This window comes from Atractosteus spatula, chromosome 8, assembly GCF_055471065.1.
Source record: "Atractosteus spatula isolate fAtrSpa1 chromosome 8, fAtrSpa1.hap1, whole genome shotgun sequence".
Lineage (NCBI taxonomy): Eukaryota > Metazoa > Chordata > Actinopteri > Semionotiformes > Lepisosteidae > Atractosteus > Atractosteus spatula.
This window is the reverse complement of record NC_142713.1, coordinates 7,197,467-7,217,571: the sequence shown is the minus strand read 5'-3', so window position 1 is coordinate 7,217,571 and position 20,105 is coordinate 7,197,467. Positions and strand designations below refer to the sequence as shown.

At 39.3% G+C, this 20,105-nt stretch overlaps 2 protein-coding genes across 2 annotated transcripts in view; both read right to left on the bottom strand.

Moving 5' to 3' along the window:
• The window catches only part of srgap1a (SLIT-ROBO Rho GTPase activating protein 1a), a 140,624-nt gene extending 136,864 nt beyond the window's left edge, over window positions 1-3,760 (bottom strand). Inside the window, exon 1 of the mRNA XM_088923914.1 lies at window positions 3,671-3,760. Within this exon, the coding sequence (XP_088780040.1) occupies window positions 3,671-3,737 (67 nt within the window). The 5' untranslated portion in view covers window positions 3,738-3,760. The remainder of the gene's footprint in view (window positions 1-3,670) is intronic.
• Window positions 3,761-11,290: 7,530 nt separating this feature from the next.
• rxylt1 (ribitol xylosyltransferase 1) overlaps window positions 11,291-20,105 on the bottom strand; it is a 34,593-nt gene continuing 25,778 nt past the window's right edge. The window contains exons 4-6 of the mRNA XM_088924020.1: window positions 15,235-15,549; window positions 13,942-14,112; window positions 11,291-12,562 (exon numbers count right to left, since the gene is read on the bottom strand). Of these exons, the coding sequence (XP_088780146.1) occupies window positions 12,151-12,562; window positions 13,942-14,112; window positions 15,235-15,549 (898 nt within the window). The 3' untranslated portion in view covers window positions 11,291-12,150. The remainder of the gene's footprint in view (window positions 12,563-13,941; window positions 14,113-15,234; window positions 15,550-20,105) is intronic.

The window sequence follows — 20,105 nt, the reverse complement described above, 5'->3', positions numbered from 1 at the left end:
AATACAAAGAAGAACTACTATGCCCTGAAAAATAATCATGTTTTTAGAAACTTTAAGGCAGTTCTGGTGATAAGCAGATCACATGGGTTGTTTTCCAAGGTCTGTGCCCTTAAAATGTTGGAAGCTGGACTCCTGTAAGTCACCATACGGTTGTTTGCTGTCTGCTGATGTCACAGCCAGTAACCTCTAACTGACCAGACACCACCGCCAACCATGGTCTATCAATGACAGGTCATGACCAAGGAGACCACAAAGCACGGCACCTCGCTAAAATCGATGAGGAGGTCCAAGCGCATTATTCTAGGCAGGAGCATCTTGTCCCTACAGAACTTCACTTGTAGTGAGCCAGACCGTATAGAGCTGAGCTAAACCCATCAGGTCCAAGGATGTCACAAAATTTCTTCCTTGCTAAAACTGACATGATAGCATTACAACTCAGAAACACACATCTGCATGCTGCTTTTTGTCAGCAGCTACTGTACTGTATATCACCCTGCAGCTCCCAACTGGCAGCCCTACTGAAGCTCAACAGGTGTGAGCCTGGTCAGTACCTAGATGGGAGACCTCCTGGGAAAAACTAAGATTGCTGCTGGAAGAGGTGTTAATGGGAACACTAAGGAGAGCTCACTCTGTGTGGGTCCTAATGCCCCAGTATAGTACTGTAAACAGGCGCCGTCCTTCGGATGAGACGTAAAGCCGAGGTCCTGACTCTCTGTGGTCATTGAAAATCCCAGGATATTTCTTGAAAAGAGTAGGGGCATTAACCCCAATATCCCCCAGGCCTTTACCAATCATGGCCTCCTAATAATCCCCATCAATGAATTGGCTTCATCACTCTGTTCCCCTCCCCACTGAGAGTTGGTGGGCGGTGAGTGTTCTGGCGCACTATGGCTGCCGTCACATCATCCAGATGGGCTACACACATTGGTGGTGGTGGTTGGGAGTCACCATTACCTGTAAGGTTCTTTGAGTGGAGTGTCCAGAAAAGAGCTACTGTATATAAGTGTAAGGGTCATTATTAATTATTATTATTAATAATAACCAACAGCTGTCTCAAGAAATTAGAATGCACAAGTTATGCTATGGGTCACCTACTGTACTTTAGTCTCATTGAATATCTGCGGGGTGAGCTTGAGATGACTTGTGGTATCAAGGGTTCAGAGACCAGCGAACAGGCACGGTCTTGTCTGGGCTCTACTAGAGGAATGGGACAGAATCGCACAAGACAGCATCTGCAACGGATGCATAGCTTGTGTTATTTCCAGCTGCGACCTCAAACGCACGATTAGGCTGTAACTTTCACTAGTAAACGCCCTGTTTATGTCAAAGTTAATCAGCGTAATTCACTTATTTACAGTATGATACGTTTGATCAACAAAATACTAGAGAAAATACTGCCATATTCCTGATTTGTTGCCGTTTTAAGTAATATGCTTCTTTTAATGCAATGTTTGTTAGAACAAACAAAACCAAAAAGAATGTGAATTAAATATCCTAACCATATTTTCCCTTATTATTATATGATGTCAGATTCCCAGAATTATTTAAAATTATTCATGAAGATTAAGCTATTTTTTCCGCTTATGTCAGCTCAGCTGCAAGGACCTGAAACTGTCTGGTCATTAAATATAATTCTGTAAATTGTTTTTTTTTCCCCACTTAAGCTGTAGAGAAGAAGGGCGAATCATCCCGTGTCTAATAACGAAAAACACGTCGTAGTCATAGCTAACTATAGTACGGCACTGAAAAGTTATTTTGTTATTACCCGGACCGTGGGCTGCATGACAAACCAGAATAGCTGTTCCCAGTGAATCACACACTGTATGACTCTGCATCACGCCGCTAGTACAAGGGAAAACCCTTAGTCATCACAACGAGTTAGGTCTTCGCATTCCTATCAAATGAGAACCGCGGCTCTCCAACACGCCACCGGGTAAATGAAAAGGCTCTGGTGGCTGTTTGCTCGCCCATGCTTGGGGTCGTTCTGCAGCTTCGCTTGGGAGAGATGAATAGGAGATAGGTTTCAGTATGCTAACTGTAAAGCTCAGCTTCCTGGACGACGGCCAAATCCCCATGGTTACGACAGGGCAGCAATTGCTTGCTCTCATTGAAAAATCCGTCCCGTTCGCTCTGAACAGAACAAGGGCGGAGGGGCGGGGGGGGGCTTTTCAGAGACGGGACGCACAAATCTCTCAGGTCAGCATAAAACGACAGTTTGAGTTTGTCGAGTTTGAAAACAGTTAACCGATTCAACAAATACCCGTTTTCCGGCATCCACCAGTCGGCAATCAAGCGCCTCAAAAAAAGAAAGAAGAACGACTTTTCTGCCGTGCGAGATGGAGATGCTTAGAAGTTGTGTTCGTTAATGAGAAAAAAAAATGAAACTAACCACCATTCTAATGCAATCCTGTTTTTTTCATAAACACTACAACAGACCTCTATTAAATCTGTTACACACAAAATTTCTTTGTATGTTAATTTAAAGCAAACTTTGTTCCAACAATTTCAGCATCCCGAAAGTCACAATTACCGTATATATAAGAAACGTATATAAAGGTTAGATTTTAAGGACAGGGACAAATCTTACTAGAGTTGAACACGTATTAAAAATGTGTTAACTAGGAAACATTGTAAAGAGAGGCTCAGATAATTGGAGAGTTAAGTATTAATTAATCCAATTTACCATTACACCCCTTAAAACAGGTATTTTAATGGGCACACGCTTCTCGTGCTATTAAAAGTCTCCTATCAAAAAAAAAACAAGGTTAAAAAGTAGCGCAACCCCCTGTGTTTCAATGAAAACATCACAATGAAGCGCTGCATCAAGACCCCTGCCAGGTTAATAAATCTGTCAGCACCTAAAGAAAACATTCTGAAACATTCTTCTCTTTCATTAGGGCGCACTACTATAAACTGTGTCCTGAACGGACATCGCTGCTCCACAATGCAAAGCCTTTATCCCTAACACTATGGCAAGAGTCTGGTGCCTTTCGTCCTCTTACAACTTAAGTTGAGTCAGTAAAACGTCAGGCAGACACAGTCTCTAGAAATCACGCTGTATGGCCACGTTCATTTTAATGTACCTCACAAACAGATGTTGGATATGGTTATTAAAGTCCGATAAGCTAGTTACAGTAGCTTGCGCCGATGGATGACAAAAGGGTGGCATGAAAAGTACCTTATTTTTGATTAACGACCTTAAGCACCCAACGTGGATATCATTCACAATTTAATGAAACGTGTAGCACGCATTAGCTAAAGAAAATAGATCTATTCCAGCAGAATTCAGCACATGGTAGCTACCATCGCAGGCGGGGAGTGGAGCCCCAAATTAGCTTTATTCTTACTATTAAAAATGAAGACCTGTGCACAGGAAGATGAAAATGTATCGACTTCCACAGTGCAATATCGTCTTGGTTGTTGCAAAGGCATGATAGAAAAGCACATCACAGTCCCCTTAGAATATAGGGACAAAAACCTTTTGCCTACCTTCTCATGAGGTAGGTTTTCGATGTCCGTACAGCTAGAAATATTATTTTTTTGTATTCTGGTGTCATGTCAGAGACAACCTCAGAGTACAACAAAGGATATTTTTTATTTAGTGTAACAACATTCACCCGGATTTCAGCCGGACACAAAAGAAAGCGATACCAAATTAACGCCACCTTACCTTTTACTTGAGTTTCATACTCGGCTATTATCTCTTTATCCTTTTTGAACCTTGCTGGATTTGACATTTTGGCTCCCTTTCCGAGTAGTTTTTTTTTTTTTAAAGTTCGCTGTGGTTAATAAAGATCTTCGGGGTCCTGTAGGTTTATACTTCTCGTTGCATCCTACAGGTTTGTTATATGATTATCGCATTAACAATGAAAATGGGGGGAAAAAAGTGCAAGTCAAGAAAATGGCACGATTTAACACCTCCAGAGAAAGAATTCCTGTTAGTTCCCAAGTTTATGTTACAAAAGAGAACAGGACGTCTCACAGTCCATCCTTCTTTAGGAGGAAATCGACAGAACTGAAATCCAGTTTCCAAGACAATCAAAGTCCACCGCTAGCCAAGATCTAAGAACAGGCTGCAGAAAAAAAAAAAGACAACCACCCCGGAGCTCTCAAGCTTTGAAATTATTGCATTGACCTTGCTGAGAGCAATCCTTAGCAAAGAGAAAAAGGGGGAGGTGGGGAAGGCCCCGGTTGATGTTTTTTTTCAACTCGACAGAGGAAAGAAACAAATGACAGCAACGCCGAAATTCGCTGTGTAGCTCTCTCGGCGCCCTGTTCCCAGCACTTCCACACTTCTTCCAGCCTCGCACTGCTTCCCAGACACAGACCGCAGCTGCCCCGAGTCACTGGAAAATGGGTGGGATCGCTCCGCCACATACAGCGGAAATGTGGAGACGATTGACAACAACTCCAACCAGTCGAGCTGGCGATGGTTTTTTTGGGGGAAGACCGTCAGTCAGGACCGCTTTTCCCAATACTCAGACCCCCGGTGGTGTTGAGGGTGTGTTTTCCCCTTCTGCCTGGAAAGGGTGTCCTGTCCCGTAATAGAAAGCCGTACAAGAAAGTATGAACCATGTACCCTCCCCTTAATGCACGGTCTCTGGAGCGCAAGTTAAAAGACAAAGGCGCACCAAATTTGTTGAACCGAACTGGATACGACACCGGCTCCAAGAAAGACGCAATACTGTTTACACTTCATAATTGTTCTTTTGTACACACATTAATAAATATTACCAGATGTTGTTGAGACGCTGCTGAAAACAACTAGTACAGTGTAGCAAGTTTGCTTGTGTTTGCTTTTTTTCTTGCCTGTTGGTGTTACGTGAGCGATAATCCAACTAAATGTAGCGGCGTGTACTTTTGAAAAGTGAGGCTATTTTAAAGTCGGCCGGATACTTTTTGCAAACAAGCAATCGTGTTTCGTAACCGGATCAATATCGGCTAAAGTTAATTTCTTAAAACGTACAAATGTAATAACGTTTACTGAGCTGAAGGTCTGTCTGTGATGGAAAAAAAAAACCGTAAACTGAACTCTTAAAGCTGTTCTTCGATTGTGGTCAACAATAGCAATTTGTCTCTTTTATTGTATATCAAGTGGCACTAGGATTTAATCCTGTTTTCCAGGGTAACTACTGTACTGTATATCTCCGTGTCAATTTATGCAGTCATCGTTCTCCAACAGGCAATACAGTACATAAACTTTGTAATATCACGTCACATTAATTAAACGGTAAATATTTTTATTTTGTGACCATAAAAGTGGAAGATTTATATTTAGCTTGTGTTAAAAGTATTGTAGACACCTTTTACCCTTCCTTGATGAACCCTGAACTCATCCACCTGACGGTAAATACTTTCCTTATGACACTAATACTTTTCTTTAAATTGCAGTAAATGCTTTTTTCATTATCAGACGTATTTTTCAGATTGGTACTGTACTTTGCATTGTTTCTGAAGCGTGGTGTCAGGAGGTTTAAAGATTTAACATGGTTGAAACATGGTCACCTCCCGGGGCGGGGAACAATTCCAATGAAGAAAACAATTAACCACAATAATATAACGAAAATACAATCACAAAAAACTCAAGCAGAACATCAGTTGAAAAGTATTTCTGTGGCCGAGTCCATGTCCCCTTTCACTGTATTGCACAATTGTTCTGCTTTATACCTGCTTAATTACTGACTATAGACTGTTTCGGTGAGCACGACACACAACAAATACGCACAAAGTAGTTTCAGTGGAGAGTACATGTTACGAGACAGATGAAAAAAGCAGTAATGCTCCCCCTTGCGTATTTCTCAGTAATAAGCCCGGACTATAGTGGAGATAGTAATCATATACAGTACAATCCTATGTACTGTAGGTATTTGTCTCGAAAGAAAAAAAAACATATGGTGGATAAAGGGTGGATTTACTTACAACCTCATCCTCTGTAGTTGTATTCTCCTTAAAAAAAGGATTGAGATTCCATTGTGAAGCATTATAGTAGCAACTGCACATGGAAGTAGCCTGTCCTGTAGTCCCAACTTGAATGGTCGTATTAACAGTGGCCAATGGTATGGACTGATACACTGCTTCAGTCAGAAGGGATCATTGACTCCTCTCATTGAGTTCAAAATCAAGCTAAACGTTTGCCTGTGTTAAACATTTAACGAAGAAGTTTTCAAAAATCTAAAATCTAGGATATTTCATGTGCACAAAGTTTCGTGTCTCCTAAATGACTCCTAAATACAGTTGTACAAGGTCTAAATGTACAAAATACTGTATATACAGTTAAGGACAGCTTCGAGCTTATCATGCCACAAAAATGGTCATTGTAATTCACTGGTGATAATATTAATTTCAGTGATCCATGCAGTTTGTTTGACCAGACACGAAGAGTTGAATAAGAGTTGATAAATAAAGGTTTACAAATGAGCGAAAAGTTTCCAATTTAATTAGTTCGTCCTTGAAGGATTAACAGGAATTTATTATTGTTAATAATAATAATAATAAAATAAACTCGACGCGCTTTACAGGTAATGGGGACTCCCCTCCACCACAAATGTGTAGCCCCCACCTGGATGATGCGACAGCAGCCATAGTGCACCAGTACTCTCACCACACACCAGCTCTCAGTGGGGAGGAGAACAGAGTGATGAAAACAGTTCATAGATGGGGATTATTAGGAGGCCATGATTGGTTAATTTTCCTTAATAACACAGTTGGGCAGTTTCATTTAACTGCCTTTTTTGGTGTAAAGATGTGCCTTGTGTTTTACTTGTATCTCCAGGTGCTAGTTTCATCACATGTTCTAAAATCATCTCTTCAGTTGACTCCATCAGCAGTGCTTCTCAGGATTTCAAATGTTGGTCGGTATCAAGTCGTCTGGTAACTGACCGTTCAAAACCAGAGAAGTTCAGTTCTCTGAACTTTTCTGCGTATGGCATCCCTTTAAAACCAGAATTAAAATGTGCTGCTGTTCTTTTTCAGAGTGTTCTTTCTAATGTGGCAATCATAATTTTGTAATATTCTACAATGGCTTACCAACGCCATAAGACCATTCAGTGTCTATGCATTTTAACATCCTTGATTTGAAGTCTAGACATTTCAATATCTGTCCCAACATCTTGCTGTCCTTTTATTGTCATTTCATGTTGTCTGGATGAGTTGTTTAGCTCCTTGTAAATACCATGTTAGTTATAAAGCAACTGAGCTATGTAAAACTGTACTTTGTACAAATGAACTGGGAAAAGATCTAACTTAACAGCAAATACTGTACGTTCAAGCCTTTTCCAAAGTGAGTGGAGTAATTTTTGTTTAGGCTTGGTGACTTATCGCCATCTAGTGTATACATCAGATCAGACCCAAGAAGAAGGGAACTGAATTTTTGCTTCAGGTGTTTAACAAACCAGTACATGTGCTGTTGAATGACTGATTGTGCACAGCAAACTATAATTAGAATTCAGGCCAGAAGCATCTGTTAGCATCAAGTAAAAAATATCTGACCTCGTCTCTCAAAACTGGGCTTTCTGTGATTAAATCTCATGATCAACATTTTGAAATCTGACCAAATCTGAAAGCAAAGATTTTTCAAGTCGACTACTCATTAACAGCTCTTTTTAAAGTTTGGCTATCTGATATTGACAAGAAACATCAAAGAGAAAGAGGTTGCAAAAACGCCTCATAGTAATTTAGTCATATTGAACTGATTTTGGAATTCAGAACATTCACACACTGGCCTGAACTACAACAGGATTTTTTTTGCAGACAATTCTGTCAATACATCACCAAACATCACAGCGTTTATTCTGCAGTGGTCACTTAGAGTTCTGAAGGCACTTTATATAAAAACACCAGAAAAGCACACTATTTGTTGGAAATGTGATTGCCTTGATGCAGGACTGATTATGACAGCCGAAAAAAACAACAACTGGATATTGAACAGCTCTACAGAACTGAAGATCAACAGCTGACATCCCCAGAAGCTTCAGTTTTAACCAGGTGTCAGCGCTGAACTCTGGAGACAGTGGTAGAGATGGTGTTCACTATCCCTTTAGTACATAACTTAAGTTTTTTTTTGTTATACTTTATTGTGCTGGGAGATACCAGGAGTGCCCACGTGTCCTGGCAAAAAACAGAAACTGTTCCCATGTCTCTGGTTTGGAAGTAGAAGACCAGGAGAGAGTGAATCAGGAGAGACTGGTACAGTAGGTGTTTCTGAACCATACTGAACAAAATTTATGTTAGTGCAAGCTGGTTTTGTTAATCAATTAAAGAATATTTAAGTGGGGGACAATACGTAAATGATAGCAATAAATATATTGACATCAGCATCGTTGGCTGAAGAGAGGAAACATACTGGGACAATCTCTTGTTCTGCTTAAAACAGTCACAGATCAGTACTACCTTGACAATGGAAGTGAATGCATCATCTCATCTTGCAGACACCCACTGTCCGAATGTACTCTTCTTGATGGATGACGTAAGACCACATCAGGTTATCCATTTTAATTGGCGCCAGGTTTTCAAGAGTTGCTAGCCTTGCGCAGTCAGTACTTTCTTTCAACCTTTGGTGACCTGTGGGACCTAACTGCTTGAGTGGCTTCACAGAAGTGTGGAATGCAGAAACCCTCGATTATACACAGAGGCTGGAGAACAGAACCTGTTATTGCAGCTTGTTCCCTTCACACTTACACACGATACTAAATGCGGATTTCATTTTTGTGGTTTATGAGGATGATTGTCGTGTCCAGCATGTAGTCACTCTAACATCACTGTTGTGGAATCTCTCCATTTCATGTAGATAAGTTCTAAAAGTTTAACTTTCACATTAAATATGGACTTGCCGGAATCAATGAATGTCAATATGATAGCAAAGAGGAAAATATCCTTACATTACAAAGAAAAGCACGTGAACACAGTATGAAATATTGAATTAGTATGCTTGTATATACAGTACAGTAGCTATATAACAGACTACTACACACACTGTATATAAGAAAAGCTCATGTAAAGGATTGATTTTTAGCTCTTTCTTCAATCCGTAGGTAATGTTGCCTGGCTTTCTCTAGTTGGTGGGGTGATTTGTCTTGTTAATTCTGAGGAGCTAGTGGCAGAGAACACTAGTGGTGATCTGCATTTGTAAGTACACAAGACCAGTACAGTGAAAATAGGAATGGGTCATTACATTAGTTAAATCAGGCATGAAGGCAACTTCAGATGGCAGAAAAACAGTCACAGAAAGTTTAATTTCATCCATTACATTATCAGCTTGTATTATGCACATTGATAAATATTCTTCAGCACATTGCTGGTACGTCCTGTGTAAACCTACAAACAGCAGTTATAAGAAAGTGAACTTCTTTTTAATAGTCTCTTCTAATTGTAATATTTTTAACTAAAAGATTAAATTAGGTTAATAATGTTCTTTGTATTTAACATTGCCTCTTAAGTGTCCTTTCAACAAATGGGCAAGTTTAAAAATAGATTTTCCAGATCTATCAATAACAACAATAATAAATTAACACCAACAATAATAATACTAATAATACTTCTGCTAATAATAATAATAATTGCTGTAATTTAAATCCTTGCAAAGTGTTCTTTTTGGTCGTCCATGTCACTGTACATTCATTTCTTTTCCTAGAAGGCATGTTTTCCCACATCTCTTTAATAATAGTTAAATAACTATTTAGCCAACAATGACCGGATTCAGGAAACATACAGTCAAACTGGCCTTTAAGGACCAAGACTTGTCCCACCTTAGTTCACAACTGCAAAGTGAAACAAAAAAAAACATTTTAGCTCCTTCTGCTGGACAATGGCAAAACAGCAGCAAAAAATATGAAATATTTTAAGGTCACAAATACATTCAATACGCACTGTATACAGTATGTGCCTTTTATTTTTTCAGTTATCTAAAGTAAAGATGCAACATATATTGAAATTCAGTTTTATACTTTAATCATTTTAAGAAAATAACAAAATGCAGAGTTTTCATTCTCCTCCTAATTAGCATTTAATTTTAAAGTACCTTAAGAGAACACCCATTACCAAATTCCCAATACATCATGTTTAATGTCCACTAAGTGTCCACCTCCCTTTGCCAGATGACAAATGACCATCAGGCTTAGAGTTAACAATGTTGGGCAAAACTTATGAATATGGAGCTGAAGATCCACAAAACAAGAACAGGTTCTAGAATAAAAACCAGAGCTCAGATGTAGTATGTTTACATGCCATTAGGCAATATGATTTCTCTACAGTGGAACTGAACAAGAGTAGAAAAGAACACAGAACAGTGTTTATATGGCAGCATGATCATCTGCTCAGACATGAGATCTGAGTGAATGTGCTTCTTTGTGCAAGCAAAGCAACTGCTATAAAAGAAATAGAGTAAAGTGAATAATAGTGCATTCTTCTCCATCGGAATGGAATCTGATTATTCCTTTTCACATTGATAAAACTATAACTGAATAGGCCGGCAGTGTGCAGCAGTGGTTAGGGTTCTAGACTTGAATGTCAGCAGCCATATCACCCTGCATCTCATGACTGGCAGCAGGTGTGAGCCTGGCCAGTACCTGGATGGGAGACCTCCTGGGAAAAACTAAGGTTGTTGCTGTTAGAGGGGGCAATAGGGGGCGGACACCATGCGATGTGAGTGGGTCCTAATGTCCCAGTATAGTAATGGGCCAATATACTGTAAAAAAGGTGCCTTCCTTCAAATGAGACATAAAATTGAGGTCCTGACTCTCATTAAAAATCCCAAGGTGTTTCTCAAAAAGAGTGGGGGTGTTATCCCACTGTCCTGGCCAAATTCCCATCGGCCTTAACCAATCATGTCCAACCAATAATCCCCATCTCTGAACTGGCTTCATCACTCTTTTCTCCTCCTCACTGATTGCTGGTGTGTGGTCAGTGTACTGGTGCACTATAGCTGACGTTGCATCATCCAGGTGGGGGCTGCATATTGGTGGTGTTGGAAGGGGGTCCCCCTTACCTGTAAAGCACTTTGAGTAAGTGGAGTGTCCAGAAAAGCGCTATATAAGTATAATGAATTATTCCTACTACTAACTGGAAGGATGTGGGTTCAAATCACTGCTGTTCTACCCTTGAACAAGATACTTCACCTGAATTGCTTCAGTAAGATATCAAGCTGGGTTTTTCTTATGTTGTTGCATTAAATTGGCCTAGACGTAAGTTCGACAGGAGACAACAATAAATACACTTCATTTTCGGAATTAGAGTGGCAAAAGAACTCTTGCTTTACAACTGGATCATTTAAAAAACTTCTAGAAAACCAGTAAAGCCAGCAAAAAAAACAGACTTCCAGTTTTATTCAGATTTAGTGGTACAACCCTCATATCAGCATTTAAATAAGCAACAGCTAACACTCCTTAATTGACATAGCTTATAAGTAAACAACCATACTAGATCAAAGAAAATTTATTTTTTGATAAAATCTCCACTCTTAAAATAAGTTATACATTCTTGTAACGAAATACAACAAATGATCTTACAGACCAAACTTCAAGTGTGAATGAAAGGAACACTGCTTAATTTTACATGACAGTGAAAATGATCTTGAAAGAATAGATTCTTTCCAGGTGTTCAATATGTGGGAGCATATGGGCTAAGGCATTTTGGAACAGCTCTGCTCTCTCTCTCGATGCCATGGCAATGAAAGAAAGTCACTGCTGATTACTATAGCCCTGTTCCTTACTGTTTCAAAGGCAAACAAACACCTGAGTTCTGACAGGAGTCTAGTGGGAGTCTGATGGGAGGTACAGATTGCGTATGCTTCCTAAAGGCGCACACTGTCAGGTACAGCTGCCTCTCACCTTGTTCGGGGTACAGTCATGAGGACTGGAGGAATGACACAGCTCTTAATGACAAAACTGTAAGCTCAGGTTCACGAGGCTACTGCTGTGCTGTAAGTCAAGGGGGACTTTGGAAACCCAGTGTTGTTTGGCCAGTTCTGCACCATAAAGGTCTATCTGAAACACAGAACTTCACATGCCATGAAATTATTCTGAACAGCACAAGTTTCGAGCACCACAAGTGGTTGGCAGACCTTATCACAGTTAACACATTCACTTTCAACTCTACACCTTAGCCACACTCTGTGCACACAGTCCAAGCGTGTGTCAGCCGGGTCTGAAGTTGATCCTAACCGTCATGAAAGAAAGCCTCTTCAACGGCAGCTGAAAACCTCTCTCTCAGCTGCTGTCGGAAATTGCTGTACCACTCGAGAAGCCCCTGCCTCCTTTCGGCCTTTTCTGGCAGCGTCATTTTCCTTTCCCTTTCCAGAATGGCGGGCAGCTCTCGCCAGTCTCTCAGGAAGATGAACGGCGCTCCCATGGCCTTCAGAAGCCGGAGCGGGGCAGTGTGGGAGGCCAGTGACTTGCCACAGCTGCCAGGAGTCATGATGTCTTCCACTACGGGGACGGAGCCATACGAGCAAGCCTCGTAGATCCTGTAGCTCTCTGTGTTGACGCCCACAGGGCACAGGGTCAGGTCGCTCTGCAGGAGGGCACTCTGATACTTTCCCGAGCTGTCCCTCGTCTCCTGTGGCAGCCACCTGAAACGAAAAGAGAATTCCTTCATTCAGGCTTCTAACGCGTCTAACCCTACTGTATAGCTCCTGAACTGAAAAAAAGCACAATTTCCCCCCTCTGCTGGCATGGGTTACATGAAGGATACTTTACTTTACCAGTTCTCATTAAAAACTCCGGACACCTTTACACTTCTTAACTAAAATCAATTTAAAAAAGAGGAAAAGAATATGGGCAGCATGGTGGTGCAATGGTTAGTGCCCCTGGGTTCAATTCCTGGGGTGCTGTCTGTGCGGAGTTTGCATGTTCTCTTTATGTTCACGTGGGTTTCCTCCCACAGTTCAAAAACATACTAGTAAGTTATCTGGCCCTGGTAATGTACAAGGGAACACCCTCTTCTTGTTACTACTGCCCAAACATTAAACGGCAGTAAAAGACAGCCTTTCACTTATAACTCTCTCTTTTTCTCCAGTTTACCTTTAGGAAAGAAAGTATAGATTGGAAACCCCCAAACAGTGTAGTTCTGTCAGTATAGAGACAGTATAGAGAACATACAGACTCCACACAGATAGCACTCCAGGTCTGGAATTGAACCCAGGGCCTTAGTGCTGCAAGGCAGTGATGCTAACCACTGCACCACCATGCCATCCTACACAAAACCAGTAACAGGGTTTTACTAGCAAGAGTGCGATTTACTGGCTCCATATATATATGTGTCTGTATTTCTCCATCGGTTCCAAATTAACCAATAACCTAAGGAAGTTCTTAAGTTCTTTGAGGTAACAAGAACAAAACAGAAAAGCACACAAGCCTTTTTAAATCCTACAAAACAAAGATAAAAGCACACTGGGACCTAAGGCTTCCTTCAATGCTATTCTAACCTCTTTTAATACAGCTACACCATATACGTTTGACAAACAGAAATGCATAATTGTATATATATAGTGTTTCTGGTTTGACTCATTCAGTGCATCTTCTTTCTCTACAGTTTATTTCCATCTAAGGCTAACCAAGGCCACAGAGAGGCTCACTCCACACATACTTCTCTGGAGCATTCTTTCAGCACAGAATGGCTCTGCATTTTCTTAAACAAAGGCTTCATGTGTAACTTACACTATTATGCAACAATGAAACTGGATGGTTTGTCATTTTTCAGTCCACAGACATTTGTGGTACCAATCGTAAAAAAATGAGGCATTTTCCCATTATTTAGCAGACTACTAGCTGCTAAAGAATGTCAGGTGTCTTTAAAAGTACCTTTTGTATTGGACAAAAGTAGAGCTGCACAAATATAAAACAAGCTAAAAAAGCATGAAAGCATATAGAGACCCACACATGTAAGCGAACGTCTGCATATCTACAACCTTTTAAGCTGAGACACGGCACGGAATGCTGATCAACGTACTTTTCTCTTGCAGCAGTGATGCACTCTTTGTCTAGGTGGTCTCGTTTCAGTATCATCATTAACGTTTCTCTTGAGGAGTTCTTATAGAGAGTTCCCAAGAAATTGCACAGGTATGGTCTTCTGGCATGCACCATCTTGTTGGTGGGTGCTACTACAGGAAACTGTCTGTATCTGGAAATAAGATGTTGGCCAGGACATAGACACATTGGTCAGTACAAAATTCCAGTTTGGATTTTCCAATGAAATCAAAGTTAATGAAAAGTAAGTCTCTTGAGATCAGTACCATTTTCTCTAAATATAAGCAAAGGCAAGAATGTTAAAAGTAATTACTTTTTCCAGATTTTTTTTACAAATCCATCACAGTAATAGAGGAGAATACAGCTGGAAATTAAGTTATATTCTGAAACTGTGGCATTCTATGAAAATATGTAACACTAATGGTTTGAAAAGCACTACAAAGTCCAATATTAGGACTGTTTTTCTGTAAAAGATCACAACTATTTAAAAAAAAACTGATTTATGAGGATGACTTCCAAACAACTGGCAATTTTCAAAATCAATATCTTTACTGCTAGACCAAAAAAAACCTGAGAAAATATTTGCAGACCACAGAATATAGAAAATGAAATACGAAGCTAGAAAATGTGTTTTTATGATGAACTAATGAATGCACACTCAGCTTTTTTCCTTGGAAATTTGCTTTTTCAAAGCCCCTAACCTGATATAAAGTACTAGCCACTTTAAAAATGGCGAGTATTAATATACGTTGGTTCATTGTGGGGAAAAAAAATAGAGGTTGCATATAGTAATATTACAAAACATGTTGTAATTAAACTGATGACATAGGAGAGCAGGATTTAATAAATAATCATGAAATTTATCATTAATTAAATCCATCTCAAACTTAAAACACAAGTGCTTACACAAAAGTAAATAATATTAATATAGAATTATATATTATTAAAGAATGAATTATTACATATATAATTATATAATATTTTATAATATCTTAAGTAAATACTTATCATATTAATCTAATTACATTTATTTATTTAAGTAGATTTTAAGTTAAAAACTAAAAACTTAAAAAGTGGTTACTCAAACTTAATAATATCACTATACAGTAATAAATAATAATATATTTTAACAATATAATGCATTATAATATATACTTTTATAATATTATAATATAATAATTTAAGTAAGTAACTATCAAATTCATCTGATTAAATTTATATATTGAAATAGATTTTAAGTTTGAAAAGACTTAAAAAATGACCAGTAAGTGCTTACGTTGCTACACCCAGAGGCCACTGATACACATCTTCCTCATTCACCCAGGGGCTGTCGTACACCAGGAACAGCAGGTCCACAACCCCCCCGTGTCGTCGGAGGTGGGGACGGATCCACTCGTTGCTGCACTTCTCGCTCCCCAGCAGCATCACTCCCACGTGATTCACTTCGTGCGTCTGCACCAGCGCCTGTACGTACTGCAGCCACTGGGTGGCGTAGGCGATCTTCTGGTCCTCTCTCCCATTCAGGACTAGAACCACGCTGTCCGTGTCCAGGGGGATTCGGCCTTGCACAACGGCTGGTCCGGTGTAGAAACTAAGACGACAAGGCGGACAGATACGTATTTTAAACACAGATGCCATACAGTATAAACCATTATCACTCAGGACTGGTACTGCTTTAAAGACAAACCCCAAACTGGGTTTGTGCCAGACATAGCGCTTTAGATTAAAAAAAAAAACGGTAAAATTTTGTCTGACAACAAAATCTTTTTTTCACATGTTGAGGTATTCCTTAAGTGGTTTGTTGCAAAGGCCAGGCATGGCCTGAGGTGTTTTTAAGTAAAAATAATGTTATATATATACAGTATATATAAAATATTTATAAGCTATAAAGCTTGTTTCCAAATTGTTCCACACCACATTTTTTTCAAGGACGTTTTAGGTTTTATGCAAGAATGAACAACTATCTCCCTAATATACAACAAACTCCATTCAAAATGTATTACATTTGAGTGGTTTTATTTTATTTGAGTGAATGAATTACATAATACTATGTTTTTAAACAATGACTTCAAAGGAAACAACTACTACGTTTTAAATAGTATCATGTTCTCAAAGTGTTTCGTTCGAGGAATTTAATCTTCATGTTTTGACGTTACAGTGGCAAACAATTAAAGGAAAAATAACAGATTAATAAAAAACAAATACAGTATAAAACCGACTTAATTTCTTAGGTTATAATGTTTTTGCATTAAATGTTTATTATTACAATACTGTGTTAGTGTAATATTTATTAGAAATAACAAAACATTTTTGTTGTTTAAAAAAACTTTACTCAATTCAAGTTTTGAATTTGGATTATTATTATTATTATTATTGTTCACACCAAAATAATCGTTTTATTTTAGTTTTCACACCTCTAGTAAAAATATACAAGTTGACATACAGTCCTTTGCACACCCTTCCACTGATACACAATGTTGCTGAATTATAAATGGAAAATACATGTTTTTTAAGTGACTATTTTAATAAATTTGGTTGCTCTAATGGGACACTTTTATGTGTTTTTATGGGAAAGAACTCATATACTGTATATCAGTTTTTTGGCAGCTTTTGAGAATATGTGTTGATTGCAGACATATTCACCCGCTTGGCAAACCTAAATTAGTTCAGGTGCACAAAATTACTCTGGTAAGTGATACAACTGGTTGAATGGATCTATGCGCAATCTGTGTCTGTAGTTCACATGATTTCAGAATAACACCTTTCTCTATAGGGACACTCAGTCAGGCAGTGAATTTCAAGCTACCATTCAACCATGAAGGCCAAGGAATTTTCAAAACAACTCAAGAATGAAGTTATAGAAATGCACAGATCAGGAAAACAAATTCAAAGACACTCAGAATTCTTTTGAGCACAATAAAGTCGATAATTAATCTTGTTTCATCATTGGAAGGGGTGAATACTTTTGCAACGCATTCGATAATCAGTGAAAGCTTTTTTTTTTAGGAAGAGCATATGATGTCAGGTATCGGTTGATGCCTCAAATCCTCCAGTACCTTGTAATGCCTCCCTAAAAATACGGAAAGGGAATTTGTTTTCGTACCAATCAAAATATTTGACCATTGGCTCAATGCTTCCTTAAGAGGATCTCAGCACTGTCTTTTCACAACAACCACAGTCGGAAACAAACAGTCTAGAGACAATCAAATGGAAAATTCTTTCAAATGAGAGCGTCGTCAATTCACCCATGTTTTAAACACACGTTTTCATCCACAAAAATTACTGGCATCTACATGTAATGGAAAAAAAGAAATGAAAATGGAGTAAATAAAGGGACTCCAAGCATATTCAAAGGAATTGCTTCCATTGGGGGTGGGGGGGTGGGGGGGGGGGCTATGTATTAATTAAGCAAATAATAACCCAGCATGCTTTAGGTCATGGATATAAATGCTGGACAGGGCTGGTAGCCTATTTCATATGGCTAGATGTTTTTTTTTTCCTAGTGCTGCAGTCCATGGCTGTGACTGAAGGGAGATGGAAAAGTGATGATTGCATTTTTTCCTGATAATTATAGATTTTGTGTTTCTGAATTAGTTAAGGGGATTTTTTTTTTTTGAGGGAGGGTAGGGCCCTTGTTGTTTTTTTTTGTATTGTTTGGTGTCCTTGAGCCCTTTGCGCTGAGGACTGTAGGATCTAGTTGTTATTTGTGTGTGTTCTTTTTTTTCTGGTTTCTTTTCCGTTAAAAACAGCAGTGATGGTCTGTGCAGGATTTAGCCAGCAGCCATATCACCCTGCAACTCACAACTGGCAGCCCCATTGAACCTCAGCAGGTGTGAGCCTGGTCAGTACCTATATGGGAGCCCTCCTGGGAAAGCTGAGGTTACTGCTGGATGAGGTGTTAGTGGGGCCAGTAGGGGGCACTCACCCTGCAGTCTGTGTGGGTCCTAATGTCCCAGTATAGTGATGGGGACAGTCACTTCAGATAAGACATAAAACTGAGGTCCTGACAAATTTCCCATTGGCCTTTACCAATCATGGCCTCCTAATAAGCCCCATCTCTGAACTGGCTTCATCACTCTGTTCTCCTCCCCACTGATAGCTGGTGTGTGGGGAGTGTTCTGGCGCACTATGGCTGCCGTCGCATCATCCAGGTGGGGGCTGCACACTGGTGGTGGTGGAGGGGAGTCTCCATGACCAGTAAAGAGCTTTGAGAGGAGTGTCCAGGAGAGCACTATACAAATTTAAGGAATTATTATTATTAAGCACTGCTTGTAATTTTCTTTAAAGAGAGTAAGCCCATACTGCAGGATTGTGATATTGAAGCACAGAGGCACTAATTCAAATTTCAAGGAATAACAGCAGATCAATTTGACTGTAAATTTTAACCTGCCAATGTCTAAAGGCAATGCATAATTGCCAGCCCAATGGCACAAAGAGCACAGAAACAATAGACAAGCAGCAGAGAAAAGCGATACAGTCTTAGCATGTACTCACACAGAATATTATGTCAAGGGTATGGTGAAGCTCAGATGTACTTGCAGGTCAAGAATAAGAAAGATCTGGATATCCCCATTATTCACTATGCCTGCTGTGTAATCATGGATCACAGTGCCCACACTCAAAGATCACATCAAAAACTCTTATAGTCAAGTATTTCTGCAGCTGAATTAAAATGTGAACTGTCAGCGGGGTGTAACAGAGAGTCTGAAGATTTTACAGAACATGCATGTCAACATGCACAAATCACACCCATTTTCTCACCTGGACAAAGAGAATTGTCACAGCTGCACATCACACTCACTTTTTTCCACGTTTTGTACCAAACACTTGAGTATATCCTAGCGTTAATGCAGATGCCAAGTACAAAGAAGGTATGAGATTTTGTTTTCTAGTGATGATCAAAGTATGCCCCCCGTGTTTAAACAGCACTGAGAGATAAGCACATATCCAGCAAGACCTCAGCCGAGTGTGTTCAGAACTACTGCCATAGAACAAAACAAAATCAACAGGAGACCGAAATAAGACCACCACCAGCAAAAATGTGGGCTGAGAGAAAATTACAAATAAGTGGAAAAAATAATGTTGAACTACTAAACGCCTGAGATGGAATACAAGTACAGTATGTGCAGGTTTAGTGCCTATGCTTTGTAAAACATTGTCTCTCCAGACATTCTCCGAGATAGTTTATCTGAAGTGATGACTGGTATGCAGTATGGTCTCATGTATTCAAAAGGAAACAAACGTTCGTTATATAACGTGCATTTCATATGGCAGAATGTTCTGTCTTGTACAGCTGCAGTTCATTAATACAATCACTCACGCAATTTTTTTTTTTTCCATGCACGTAAGGGCAAAAAAATCATGAAAGAAGAAGCCTTTGTAACGTTGTGGTTTTGATGATCTGGAAAACGTTAAAAGAACGTGGAGACTGGCAGGGGGGTATTGGAAAAGAATTACAGGAAAGGTGAGACCCTAATATATTCCTGTCGTTGCTTATTTGATAAAACAATGGGTGTACGGGCTGCAAGGCATCTATGAAAATTAGGGGGAAAACCATATGTTTCATGTAAACGTCGTTTTTTATTATTCACTGTTGCTTAAACATTTATCACTGAAGCAAAGAGTTAAAAACTGCAACAGCCTACTGTTACGTTCTGAATTGCCCAAGCTAATTAGGAAACCCAAGTCTGATTATTTTTTAAATGATCAGTTCATTACAACTACCCAAGCCAAAAGCCAAAGAAATAAGGAGCCATCACAGATAAGGTGGGCACACCCCTTTGTTCTGATATTCTAGAAAAAAATGTATATATTTAATGTAATAACTTTAGAAAGTGGTATGGGATGTTAAATACTTACTCCGTTAATTCTGTTTTGTCAAGGTGTGATAAAAGACTAATTTAGCTCTAGTTTTGTTCAGAGTGAGGTGACAGAGGCAGGGATGTTAGAAGATCTTTTAAAAGTATTGAAAAATAATCCATCTGGGTGTGTTAACACTGATTTTTTTATATAAAACAGATGGCAATCTCTGGTTCCCAGGATCACTCGTCCCACCATTGTTTTCAATTAAAATGTTTAAAGATGGGGCGCCTGCAATTGTGTGTGAGATACATGATGTGACACACTACTATCCTCATTGCCTTGCTT